Raw genomic sequence first — 13,436 nt, forward strand, 5'->3', positions numbered from 1 at the left:
GGGCGAGGCAGCGTCTGGGGTGGCAACCAGCGGGCTCACAGGACAGCTCCCTGAAGGTGGCAGGTCTGAAGACTGGCCTTCACCATAGTCCTCAATAAAGATGGGGTTCACGAACCACAGGCGGTCAGTGCCTACGGCCAGCTCGATTTCGCAGGAACAGTTCTCATGATGGGTGGTGGGCTTGAGGCTGGAGGCTGGGGGCGCCCCGGGGGCTAGGTCCTTGGGGGGATCCGCTGGGCTCCCTACTGCTTGCCGGGGGTTCAGCGATGAGTCCCAGAAGCCTGTGGAGACAGAGCCGACCAGGCGGTCAGTGGGGCTGGACCTGGGGTGGTGCTGGGCGCGTGGGGGCAGGGCCCCTGAGACGTTTGCTTCATTGTGGGAGGTTGTTTTTCCCTCCTGGGCTGATCTAACCTCTCCCACCACTTCCTGCCTGGTGAGGGGAAGCCCCAATGAGCAGAGACTCCCAGCAGCCCAGGGGTGGTGCGGGAGGTGAGATCAAGGGGACATGCTACAGCTTCCATCCAGAGTATGAGAACGCTAGGGGGGCCCTGGAATGGGGTTGGGTGGCACCACAGCACGCTGGGCCAGGCATGGGGGACAGAGGGATGAGAAGCACCCAGATTTGCCCAGCAGGTGCTTTGAGGTGGTAGACCCAACCTTTCTAGGTCTTAATGTAGTCATCTCTGAAATGGGGTGAAGGCAGTACCCACACCATGGGCTTTAGAAAGAGAAGTCAGTTTGCGCTGGGGAAAGTGCTTGAGGGACTGTAAATCCCATCTGAGTGTGTGGTGGAAAAAATAAACCTTTGGATTATGGCCAGGGGGAACCCAGACTTACTATCCAAGCAGCAACCCCTCCCATCACTGCAAAATGATTTTGACTCAGGTCAGTCTTGACGCTCAAATAAAAAGCTACCCCGTGTGTCCCGAAGTGGGGAACCAGAGAGGAGCAGGGGACCACACTGCTGAGCAAAGGTGTGGGGGACGAAGTTCTTCTGTTAGCACAACACTCACAGACTCTGAGGTGGCCAAGGGTGCTGCATGAGCCCCTGGTGGGCCTGTCCCCAAGGAGGGGTTGACTCAGCACCAGGCTTGACTAGGTGAGAGACAGAGCCGAGCTGAAAGGACAAGAGGTCGACCAGCATGGCATTAACTGACCCACTGCCCCTACTGGGAACTAGATGGACTCACAGGCTCCTCAAGGGACAGCACAAGGCACAGAGACTGCACACTGAACTCAGACGGCCGGCAGAGCCCTGAGGCTTACTCGAGCCACCCCTCTGTAGAGAGGAGCTTGGCGCCCAGCTCTTATCCAGCCTGTGATTTTCAGAGGTGGAGAGCAATGCAGGTGCTTTGCTTTGGCGGGGATGGACATGCCAGTGAGAAAGCTGCCAGAACTTTCTCGAAGGACAGTGATGGTGAACATACATCAGACTCTTGTTTGGCATCAGCCTGGGGGCTGTGTGCCTTCCGTGGATTGTGTCGTTGACAGCTGACCACCAGCTTACGCATCGGTCTGAACTCTGATCCCGGTTTCCTGATGAACAGGAGACTCAGGGAGCCCATGATTCGCCCATGGTCATGGGGCTGGTGGGTGAAGGAGCTGGGATTTGAACCTGGCCTGGTAGAGCTGCCCCACGGTCATGGGCTGGTGGATGGAGGAGCTGGGATCTGAACCAGCCCCGAGGAGAGCCGCCCCACAGTCGTGGGGCTGGTGGGTCAAGGAGCTGGGATTTGAACCTGGCCTGGTAGAGCCGCCCCACAGTCGTGGGGCTGGTGGGTCAAGGAGCTGGGATCTGAACCAGCCCCGAGGAGAGCCGCCCCACGGTCATGGGTTGGTGGATGGAGGAGCTGGGATCTGAACCAGCCCTGAGGAGAGCCGCCCCATGGTCATGGGGCTGGTGGGTGAAGGAGCTGGGATTTGAACTGGGCCCAAGTAGAGCTGTCTCACAGGATTTCTTAGGAAGTAATCTTCAGGAGAGCAGAAGACTAGCTGCTTTGCCCATGGAGCCACTGGTGAGTTTGAACTACCTACCTTCTGCTTATACAGAGTGAGAATGACTAGAAGAACTGACGTCTTTGAATTATGGTGGTGAACTTTCTTTCAAGTTGAATTGTCCTTCAAAATAGTCCTGGAGGCTTTCCTGCTGACATGTTCCTCTTTAAAGTCAAGCACCCACCTTGCTCTTTATCTCTGATATGAACAGGCTGGACACTGCTCCTTACAGAGGGCTGCCTGAGCGAGCTACAGTGGTCTCCGGGCCATCTGAAGTACACTGGCGGGTCCACGTTGGAGAATAGCCCCATGAACCGTCAAAACAAACAGATGCATCTTGGAGAAAGTGCAGCCAGAATGGTTGGGTTGTGCTTTTTTCCCCTTTCCCTTTTTTTTTTTTTTTTGAGTTCTTTTATAGGCAAAGATGATAAAGTTTCATCTCACATACTTTGGGCATGTTGCTAGGAGAGGCTATTTCATAGAGAAGGGACATTGTGCTTGGAAAGGTGGAGGGTTGGCGAAAGACAGGAAGACCTTCAAGCAGGTGGACTGACACAGCGACTGGAGCAATGGGCTCGAGTGTGTCAGAGCTGGTGAGGACGGCACAGGATAGGACAGGATTCACACTTGTTCATAGGGCCACTATGCGTCACACTCAACAACATCTAAAAACAACCATCAACCAACGTTTTGCTTAATCATCATGCTGCCAGATAAAAAAACCCCACTGCCACCCAGTCCACTGAGACTCTTAGTGACCCTGGAGGGTAGAGTAAAAGATCTCCTTAGGGTTTCTAAAGCTGTAGTCTTTAAGGAAGCAGCCTGCCACAGCTTTTTCCTGTGGAAGCTCATGGGTTCAAACTGCCCACCTTTTGGTTAGCAATCAGGCCCTAAACTCTGCTCTACCAGTACCCATTCAGGCTCAAATGTTCAACCCCTGTGTCGTGTCAAGGCCCAGGTGCTTAGCGCTGTGCGGTTCCGGCTTCCTTCACAGGAACTTACGACACTTCCCATGTCAGCGGCTCTTCCAACATCAGCATGTGGCCGGGTGGCGTGCACCCAGTGCTGGGGGTTGGTAACAAGTCTTAGGAAAGGTGGGTCGTGGAGATGGCGGTAAAGAAAGTGAACTGTGAGGAATTGACTGATGGGAAGTGAGCTGTGGCCCACCCAGCTGCATGGGCTGTCATGGGCTCAGGGCCAGCTCACCATTCCCCGTCCTTGGTAGAGACATCGTCCCTCAAAGCTTGAGGGCTGTGGCCTATTGCCCTCACTGCACCAAGGATGACCAACGTCCATCTGACTTTTTGCAACTTGAAAAGTTCCTGGTCCATCACAGCCATAACCCGTGTGTCCAGGCTTTCCCGGGACCTGCACAAGGTGGCCTTAGTGACACCCCAGCTCCGTGGTCTGCTGTCAAAGGCAGCTCCTGACCCCACTGTGATGGCCACCCTCCTGGTGGCCCGCTCTCAAGCACACAAGGACTCTAGTCCTAGCAATTAAGTGTGTGAACAGTATGTCCACGTGGACATGGGCCCAGTGAAGTCACTGGGAAGTTGCCCAGAACAGAGCAGCAGGCAGCCGGGTTGGCTCACAGGTGAGGTCCTTGATGCTCACCTCCCAGGTTCCACAGGACGTGAGTGAAGGTGGAGGAGGCTGGGCTGTTGCGAGGTGCCAGCGAGTCAGTCCTGACCGCATGGACGATAGGGTCCGGTGCCGGCCTCCCCATCCCTGCTGGGCATAAGTCCACTGTGTGTGGTCACTGTGTCAGTCTATCTTCTTGAGGATTGTCGCTGACCTTCTACATTGTCCAGCACGATGTCTGTCCTTCTGTGGGCTCTGGTCCCTCCTGATAGCACACCCAAAGCAGGTGAGGATGAGTCTCCCCTCCGCACCTCTAAGTGGCCTGGTAGCCATGCTCCTTACAAGATGGACTGCTGCTTCTTTCGGCCGTCCACGGTATATTTAATATTTCTAACTAACATCACAATTCAAAGACATCAACTCTTCTGTGGTTTTCCTCTCCTGGTCCGACTTTCACAAACATGTTTTGGTTGTAACCACTGATTCAGAGTGACCCATAGCTGACCCTCCAGTGGGTTTTCAGAGGCGGTAAACTGCACGGGAAGAGACTGCCCATCCTTCTCCTGCGGAGCAGCTGGTGGATTCGAACCGTGTGCCTTTTCATTGACAGCACAACTTCTTACCACTAAAGCCACCAGAGCATATGCGTATGATGGGACTGAAGACATCATGGCTCCGGTCAGGCGTACCTTGGGCCACAAAGTGACAGCTTGCTCTAGGACACTTTAGGGAGATCCTGGGCACCAGATCTGAGTAAGACAGCAACAGATCATTTGATTTCTTGGCTGCGGCTACCAGAGAATGTGGATCTAAGGAAAAGACACTTTTCCCAATTTCAAACTACTGCTTTCTTGGTCTATGTACACGACAGATGGAGAAAAGACTGGAACTGTCAAAGACTTCATCTTACTAGGATCCACAATCAACACACTTGGTACCAGCAGTCAGGAGATCAGGAGATGTATTGCTCTGGGGAAGTTTGCAGTCAAAGATCTCTCCAGATTATTAAGGAGCAATGATGTTAGTCTGAGGACTAAGGAACACCTGATTCCGGCCATGGTCTTTCCCATCACTTGCTATGTGTCTGAGAGCTGGACAATGAATAAAGATGACAGAGGAAGAACTGATGCCTTTGAACGGCGGTGTTGGACAGGAGTCCTGAATAGTCCATGGATGCTGAATGAGCACAGCTTTGGAGAAGGTGCAGCCAGAGTGCTCCTTGATGGCAAAGATGATGAAACTCCGTCTCCCATCCTTCAGGCATGTTGCTAGGAGAGGCTATTTCTTGTAGAGGGACAGCATGCTTGGAAAAGTAGAGGGATGATGACAAAGGAGAGGAAGGTCCCCAACCAGATGAATTGACACGGAGACTGCTGCAATGGGCTCGAGTGTGTCGGAGATTGTGAGGAAGGCACAGGACAGGACAGGGTCCAGACCTGTTGCTCATAGGATCACGACGAGACATACTTGACTCAACAGCACCTAACAACACAACAGTATCTTTTCTAATCTACCAAGTCTTTATGCCTCTGTCTGCCGCTCACTTCTTCCCGAGCCAGCTAGCCCCACCTTCAGGTCTTCCTTGAGTTTTCTGAGACGACAAAGAGCCCATGACTTCCTTCAACTGCCTGAGAAGACAAACACAGTTTTATAATAAACCTTTATCAAGACCTGGAGACAGAAACCTGGAAGTAAAATAACATGGTTGATGTCTTTGGACGCTGGTCGGTTGGAGTGGCTCAGACAGCGGGGCTCAGTGAAATAGCTTGTATGGGGGCCTGCTTCCTCTTCCCTAAGGCTGGTTTAATGGACACCCCGACAAGTGGAGACCCCAAAACTGAGAGCATTCTGAAGGATGGGGGATGCTGGTAGCCTGGGGCTGTATCTCAAGGTCTGGGGCCAGAGAGGGAAACACTGCAGCTGTCAGGGACATTAGGCTCAAAAAGATAAAAAAAGGAAGTAGCTGGCTTTCTCTGAAGTTTGCAGAAAGCAGAACTCTGTGGTATGAAATCCGAGGGTTGGCCGAACTGTGGCCACCAACCCCATGACGCCATGCCAACCCGTGTGGTCACAACTCATCCTCTACTGTCCTGAATGCCGTCCTCTAGCCCTGAGACAGGCCCTGTGGCTTCCTAAGCCGGGGCAGTGTGCATTTCTTAAGAAGTGTCCCTTCCCACAATCCTCTGAAAGCCTGGCTCATGTGAGATGCTGACCCTGATGACAAAAGCAGCCCAGGCTCCTCTCACGGGGCCCCTGGCTAGTGGCAGGGCAGATGTTGTTGTTCAATGCCTTTGACTATGATTCCTCTATCTTGAGCCATTCTCTTGAACCCATCCATAGGTACAGTGTCAAGCCACCTGGCTGAAGTCTTCCTCACTTTTATTGATCCTCTCCATGAGGTCTTTTTCCAAGGACTGATGCCTTCTTATAACATGTCCAAAGTACATGAGATGGAGTTTCTCTAAGGAGCATTCTGGTTTCACTTCCTCCAGGACAGACTTGCTTAATCTGGCCTTTCATGGGACACTCAGAACTCTCCTCTATCACAGCTCAAAGGCATCAAACCTTCACCCATCATCCTAGTCACAGTCCAACCTTTTCAGATGCATAGGAAGCAACTGACAATGTCTTGGCTTGGATTTGGGTGCACCTCAGTCTTTAAACGGATAGCCTTGCTCTTTAGCACTTTGTAGAGGTCATTTGACAGCAGCTTTTCTGAATGTATTATGTCTCTTGATTTCTTGGCTGCTGTTGCTATGATTGTTGACTATGTATCCAAGTAAAATAAGATGACTGACCACATCAGTCTTTTCTCCATCCACCCATCATGATGTTTCCTGTTAGACTAGTGTTGAGGACTTTTATTTTCTTGATGCTGAGATATAGTGCATATTGAAGGTTGCAGTCTTTGATCTTAGGACTTTAAATGCAGTAAAATGTCACAGAAGTAATGAAAACAGCTTACAAGTCCAATGAGTTTAGTGACTAACCCTTTTTCCCCAATCCCTCAAAGATGGGCTGTTGGACATTCAACCTTAAGTTTTTAAAGAAATTTTAGCAAACTAGGAAACTCCTCATCAGATCATACAAAAAATAAAGTCAAGCTTGGAAGGGCCCAGAATGTAAGCCTTTTCTAAACAGAGTGAAACATGAAACACTTAGACTTCACGTGTTTGAGACTGAGAGTCACTGCAAATGCTCTGCTTTTCCAACACTGCTTCCTCTGAGTTCCTTTTACATGTGGAATTAACGGCATATAGCTTGTTGTGTTGAGCCCTGGAATCAGCTCTGCTCACAGTGAAAACAGAACCAAACTCTGCCTGATCTCACCCTGTCTGCACAGTCTCCGCTGTGTCCGAGGCCAATGTCACAGCGACTGTGCCAAGCCATCCCACGGGAGATCTTCCTCTCTCTCCCACCTTCTACATTTCCAAACATGATGTCCTCTTCCAAGAACTGGCTCCTCTTGAGAACATACCCAAAGTACATGCGATGAAGTCTCACCAGCTTTACTTCCAAGGAGCACCCCGGCTGCACTGCTTCCAAGATGGATTTGTTTGTTCTTTTGACCGACCAAAGTACATTGTTGTTATGTGCTGTCAAGTCGTCTGTGACTCATAGTGACCCTATGCACAACAAATATGAACCCTTCCCTGTCCTGAGCCAGTCTCATCATCTCTGACACACCTACCCTCATTACCCCAGTTACTATGTCAGTTCATCTCACTGAATATCTTCCTCTCTTTTCCCCACCCTCTACATTTCCAAGCATGATGTCTTTCTCCAAGAACTGGTTCCACCTGGCAACATGCCCAAAGTATGAAGACAGAGCTTCAAAACCCTTGCCTCCAAGGAAAAACTTGGCTTCACCCTCTCTAGGAAAGACCTGTTTGTTCTCTTGGTCATCTGCGGTATGTTCAAAACTCTTCTCCAGGACCACAACTCAAAGCTATGGATTCTCCTCCTGTTACCCTTAGTCATTGTCCAGCTCTCTGATGCATAGCAAGTAATTGTGAAGATCACGGTCTTGATCCGGCACACTTTAGTCTCTAGACAGACATCATTGCTCTCAAGCACTCTGGCAAGGTCCCTGACAGCAGATTCTCTTAAAGCAATTCATCATTTGATTTCCTGACTGCTGGCGCCAAGAGTGTTGATTATGAAACCGAGCAAGCTGAAGCTGTCAACAATCTCAATCTATTCCACATTTATTATGGTGCTGCCTGTTGGCCCAGTGGTGAAAATCTTTGTTTTCTTGATGTTGAACTTCAATCCATATTGGAGACTGCAGTCCTTGACCTTCCTCAGCAAACACTTCCGGTCCTCCTCAGTTTCGGCAAGCAAGTCTGTGTCATCTGCATAACGCAGGTTGTGGATTAGTCTTCCTCCAAATCTGATGCCACATTCCTCCTTATAAAGTTCAGCCTCATGAATGATCTATTCCACAGATAGATTGAAAAGGTATACAGACAGGATACGTCAATGCACTACCTTCCTAATTTTGAACCAGTAAGTATTTCTTTGCTTTGTTCTGACAATTGCTTTTGACTCCAAGTATATACTTGGACTTTGGTATGTTGTTGTTATGTTCCATCGAGTCACCTATGACCTGTAGTGACCCAATGTACAGCAGCTCTGAAACCTGTCCTGTCTTCAGCCTGTCTCACTAATTCCAACACCTCCCCACCCCCGCACTGCCCCAGTCACTATATCAATTCATCTCATCTGGGGTCTTCTGCTTCTGCACTGTCCCTCCACCTTTCCAAGCATGATGTCCTTCTCTGGAAGGACTGGTCTCTCCTGGCTACATGCCTAAAGTATGTAAGACAGAGCTTCAAAATCCTAGCATCCAAGGAGAAACTTGGTTTCACCCTCTCCAAGACAGAATTATTTTTTTTCTTGGCAGCCCATGATATGTTCAAGACTCTTCTCCAACACCACAACTCAAAGACATCAATTCTTCTCCTGTCATCCTTAGTCAGTGTCCAGCTCTCTGAAGCATAGCAAGTAATTGCAAAGACCATGGCCTGGATTAGGCACACCTTAGTCTCTAGACTGACAGCATTATTTCTCAGTACTCTGGAGAGGTCCCTGATAACAGATTTTTCCCAGTGTATTGGCAATTATTATTCACCAACACCACAATCTAAAGGCATCAATTCTTCTTCAGTCTTCCTTGTTCACCATCCAGTTTTCACATGCATATAGCTTAGTGCATATAGCTTAGTGCTTAATTACCCTGTAAGCTAGTTTTGTTGCCCCAATTAACTTATAAACTCTTCTTGACGCCCAAGCTTACATCTCGCACAACCTGCACTTTGGACCAAGAGCTTTTCCACCCCCTCTCCGGGGTGTTCTCCCCTCCAGTAATGAATGGCTGTGGACAAGGTCACGTGGTGCTGAGCCTGCAAGCTCCAGGGCAGCGTGCCATCTGAGCAGCAGGCCTTTGGCAACTATCTGGATGTTTCTTACTATCTGTGCATTTTTAAGGAAATGAGTAGAATGTCAGAAAAAAGAAGTGCTGACACGAATGACAGGAAACGTGAAGGCCTCAAGTTGTCACCACTGCAAAATCACCAAGTGGCCCGAGACCCAGGAAGACCTTCACACTGAGCTAGTTCCTTGGCTTGAGGACGAAACTGAAAGTCATAAATATGTTCGGATAAAGTCATTGAAAAGATGCAATCTGCTAAACTCTGCGTGTGTGTGTGTGTGTGTGTGCGCGCGCGCGCGCGCGGCGCGAACACATGCACGTGTACAGATTAAAGAAAAGGAAGGGGGCTGGGGAAAGGTTTGCAGGAAATACACCCAAAACCTGCCACAAAGATGAGACTACATGTTGTTTTATCGTTTCACTGGTTTAGCTACTCAAACACACACACACACACACAACACCTACTTGACTTTTATAAAGAGAAAACACACACACATACAAGCGATCTGGTGCAGGAGTGGGGTCTCACTGCCTTCCTCCCAAAATAGCATGTCCACGCCTGTTTATAAAAGTGCTGTCTTCCACAGGAGGTAAGGCAGGTGAAGGGAGAGAGGTGAGGGTCAGAGAGCAGTGTGGGAGAGGGGAGGAGCCTGGAGTTCAAGCTCAGAACATCCAAGTGTGAGTGCAACCACTGTTGCAGAGCAGTGATGGAAACCAGCTCATCTCTTCTTTATCTCTCTGGGTAACAATGGAAGAGGCCTTTCCACAGCATGGGCTGGCAAAAGGCTGCACCGATAGGCTTAAGCAGAGCAGAGATGGTGAGGAAGAAGCAGGGGCAGGCAGGGTTTTGTTCTGTTGTTCACAGGATCACTGAGGCAAAGCTGACCCAATGATGCCTAACAACCTACAACAACACAGTTCATTCTTTGAGGCGGTGGTGCTGGGAGGGGCCATCGAGTCGAGTACAATCCATAGCAACCCTATGAAGAACAGATCTGAACACTGTCCTGTGCTGTACCATCCTCACACTTCGGACACATTAAAGCCCATTGCAGCAGTCACCGTGTCGATCCAGCTGGACGACAAACTGATTTCCTCTCCTTCCCTGACCCTCTATCTTTCCAAGCATCATGTCCCTCTCTAAGGAACAGCCTCTCCTAGCAACACGTCCAAAGTATGTGAGACACAGCTCCACCCTCCTTGCCTCCAGGGAGCACGCCGGCTGCACCTTCTCCAAGACATACCTGTTTGTTCTCTTGGCTGTCCATGGGATGTTCAGTGCTATTCTCCAACACCACAGTTCAAAGGCATCAATTTTTCTGTCATCCTTATTCATTCTCTAGCCCTCAGATGCATAGCAAGTGATTGGAAAGACCATGGCCTAAATGAGATGCATCCTAGTCCTCAAGCTGACATCATTACTCCTCAATAATTTGGAGAGGTCTCTGTACACATATTTTTCCAGTGCAGTATGTCTGCTGGTACCAAGGGGTAACTATGGATCCAAGTAAGATGAAGTTGTTGACAGCTTCAATATTTTTCTGCAGTACAGAGGTAACTCGTGGTTGCTGTGATGATAAATACTGTGACACTGATGTGTCAAATGCGATAATGGTTACCCATTGTGGACAGTGTTTGGTGGAGCTCCCAGACTAAAAGAGGCTTGGGAGTAGGAGTGGCATCCACTTCAGAAATAGCTTGCCTCTGGAAACTCTATGAACTTAGAGAAACAATGAAAGTTACACAAGTGCACAGGATCGCTATGTGCTTTCTATGACTCAAGGGCACTTAACAACAACATTATGATGTTATCTATCAGTCCAGTGGTGAGAATTAGTCACTGTCCAGCTTTCTGAGGCACAGCAAGTAATTGCAAAGACCATGACTTAGATCAGACGCACCTTTGTTTCGAGACTGACATTGTTGATTCTCAGTACTCTAAGACAGACTAGAAAGAAGGATTGGTCATCCACTTCCAAAATATAATAGGCCTTGGAAAACCTTATGAAAAACAAACACTTTTATCATCCCCAAAATAAATCCTGTACCCACCAACAGTCACTCCTCATTCTCCCCAATCTCCCCAGACTTGGCAATCATAAACTACTTTTAGCCTCTACAGATTTGCCTTCTCTGGACACTTCATATGAATGGAATTATGTGGTTTTACATGACTAGTTTCTTTTCACACACAATAATGTAGTGTGTGTGTGTGTGTGTGTGTGTGTGTGTGTGTGTGAGCATTTCAGCCTTTTTATTGCTGAGTAAGCCATTGGTCTGTTTAAGTTTCCATTTCTTCATCTGTGAAAGAAATGCAATGAAATAATGAAAACTGTGTGTAAACACAATGCTATAATGTATGTGTAGTAAATGTGTCAATGCATTTGCCTCTCCTTGTACCTTTGGCTTTCCCTGATACACCAACTATACCAAGCTAACACTTGGCTCAAGGGGATTCAGCCCCAAAGCTGTAGAATTTGAATGAAGAGCTATAATTAGATAGCAATTAGGGGTGGTGGGGGAGTCTCATCAGTCTTAGGAGTTGGGAGTATGGGAGCAGGAATCTCAGTCAGTGAGGAGGCCAGACTGTGGGAAGAATGAAGCTGGTGTCTGCTTGCTAGAGGAGCAACTGCTTTTTCTCCCTAAGAACAGAGGACTTTGGTCATCATTTCTTGGACACTCCCTGTGTCCTTTCACTAAATCCCCTCTGACCAGTACTGACTGGATCTCTGTCACAACAGAATCTTGCACAGAGCCATGCATGATGGGCTACACTGGTTGCCTGTGTGGTGGGGCCCATGGTGAAGGCTATTCTCTGTATATTTAACTCCACTGCTCACTTACCTGGGTGCTCTAGCAGCCTAGTCTGTAGGAAGCTGTGCTGCTAACCCAAAGTTCATATCTCTCTGGGGTTTTGAACCTATAGGTGGCCCCTTGAAAGATAGATGGGCAATCTCCTCCCGTGTGGTTTACAGCCTCAGAAATCGACCAGGGTGTCAGTTGTGAGTCAGTTCTAACTCAACAGCAATGGGCCAGTGAGCTGAGTGCTCCCTTATCAGGGAGGTCTGGTGAAGCAGTGCATAATGTACTGGGCTTTTAACCAAAAGGTCAGCAGTTCGACTCTGCTGGAGAAAGATGGGCCCTAGGACCAAGGTTTCTTCTCACATCAGCCCGTGGTAGGAAAGGCTCTCAGTTCTGAGTCTCCATCTATTCTGGGGCAGGACTGTGAAGGAAGCCTTTCCCTAGTGCCAGGGGAGAACTATCTGGAAGGCCCCTTTCACTCTGTCCCTCAGCATCTGGGAACTCTAGGTCCGAACAGGTTCGCTGGTCTCCCTAAGCTGCAGAAACTCGAATTTCTCTTATATTCTGCTGCCAAGGAAACAAGGGCCAAAGGACAGAATCTGAACCCCCACCAGCTGCCCAGACATTCACCTTCCTCCCCACTTCCTTGGTCCAGGATGGCAGAGCATGCTTACTCCAGAGAGCATGCAGCTTCTCCCAAGAGGAGCAGCTTGGTCAAGTTCACCATGTTCTTAGGCACAGGGGCCACCACACCTTTGCAGGTGAGAAGAGACTTCTGAGAACCCCGGGTCACCTGTCTGAACCCCAGCCACTCAGGGCAAGGACAGCAAACCAGTCTTCCCATTGAGGCCACTTACCTGCCCAAGGGATGCAGCTCACCTACCCTTCAACTTGGCCATGAGACTGGATGCTCATTGCTTGTTGTAGACAACACTGAGGTGCAGTGAGGAGCAGTCAGTGGCTGTCCTCAAGCGGCCCAGTGTCAGCTTTCTCTGCTGCTTTCCCCTGGGGTGCAGTGGACAGTTCTGGCTGTTCTAAGACTCACTTTTCTCATCTTTACAATACAGGCACAAGTTACATAAGAAGGCAAGGCCAAGTGCTCAGAAAGTGTCGCTGATGTCAATTTAAAGCACCCAGGCATGTCGTTTGGACTTTGTACCATAAACTGTCTTCTGGCCCAGGTCCAAGCTCTGAGTGCCCAAGGGCGCAGCAATTAAACCACATGGGGCTAAGTTCAGTGTTGATTCCAAGGAACAGCTGAAGGATGGCTCTCACACTTAAAAACCAGGTGAGAGGCTGGGGGGAGAGCTGGTGCGGCAGGAGAGAGCAGGTCCATGGCCGTGAACACCACTGAGTCCTCTAAGCCCAGCGCCATCAGGTGCTGTGCAACATGGGGCAGCTGTCTCTGCCTCCCCAGGCCTCCGTTTCCTCAGCCATTAAGATGGGATTATAATAACAAAACCCCTTGGCCAATTTTGGTTCCAACTCACAAAGCCGAACTGCCCCACAGGCTTTCTGAGACATGTAATCTTGGGGAGCTCTGGTGGCCTAGTGGCAAGAAGCTGCACTGCAATCCCAGAGGTATAAGGTTCGAATCCACCAGATGCTTTGCTGGAGAAAGAGG

The 13,436-nt window shown here is 49.4% G+C and overlaps 1 protein-coding gene across 1 annotated transcript in view; it reads right to left on the reverse strand.

Annotated features, from left to right (window-relative positions):
* RIN3 (Ras and Rab interactor 3) overlaps window positions 1–13,436 on the reverse strand; it is a 162,871-nt gene that overhangs the window by 43,028 nt on the left and 106,407 nt on the right. The window contains exon 8 of the mRNA XM_006879209.1: window positions 84–281. Coding sequence (XP_006879271.1) covers window positions 84–281 — 198 coding nt within the window. The remainder of the gene's footprint in view (window positions 1–83; window positions 282–13,436) is intronic.

This window comes from Elephantulus edwardii, unplaced genomic scaffold (assembly GCF_000299155.1).
Source record: "Elephantulus edwardii isolate Elephantulus edwardi_28Jun2011 unplaced genomic scaffold, EleEdw1.0 scaffold00002, whole genome shotgun sequence".
NCBI lineage: Eukaryota > Metazoa > Chordata > Mammalia > Macroscelidea > Macroscelididae > Elephantulus > Elephantulus edwardii.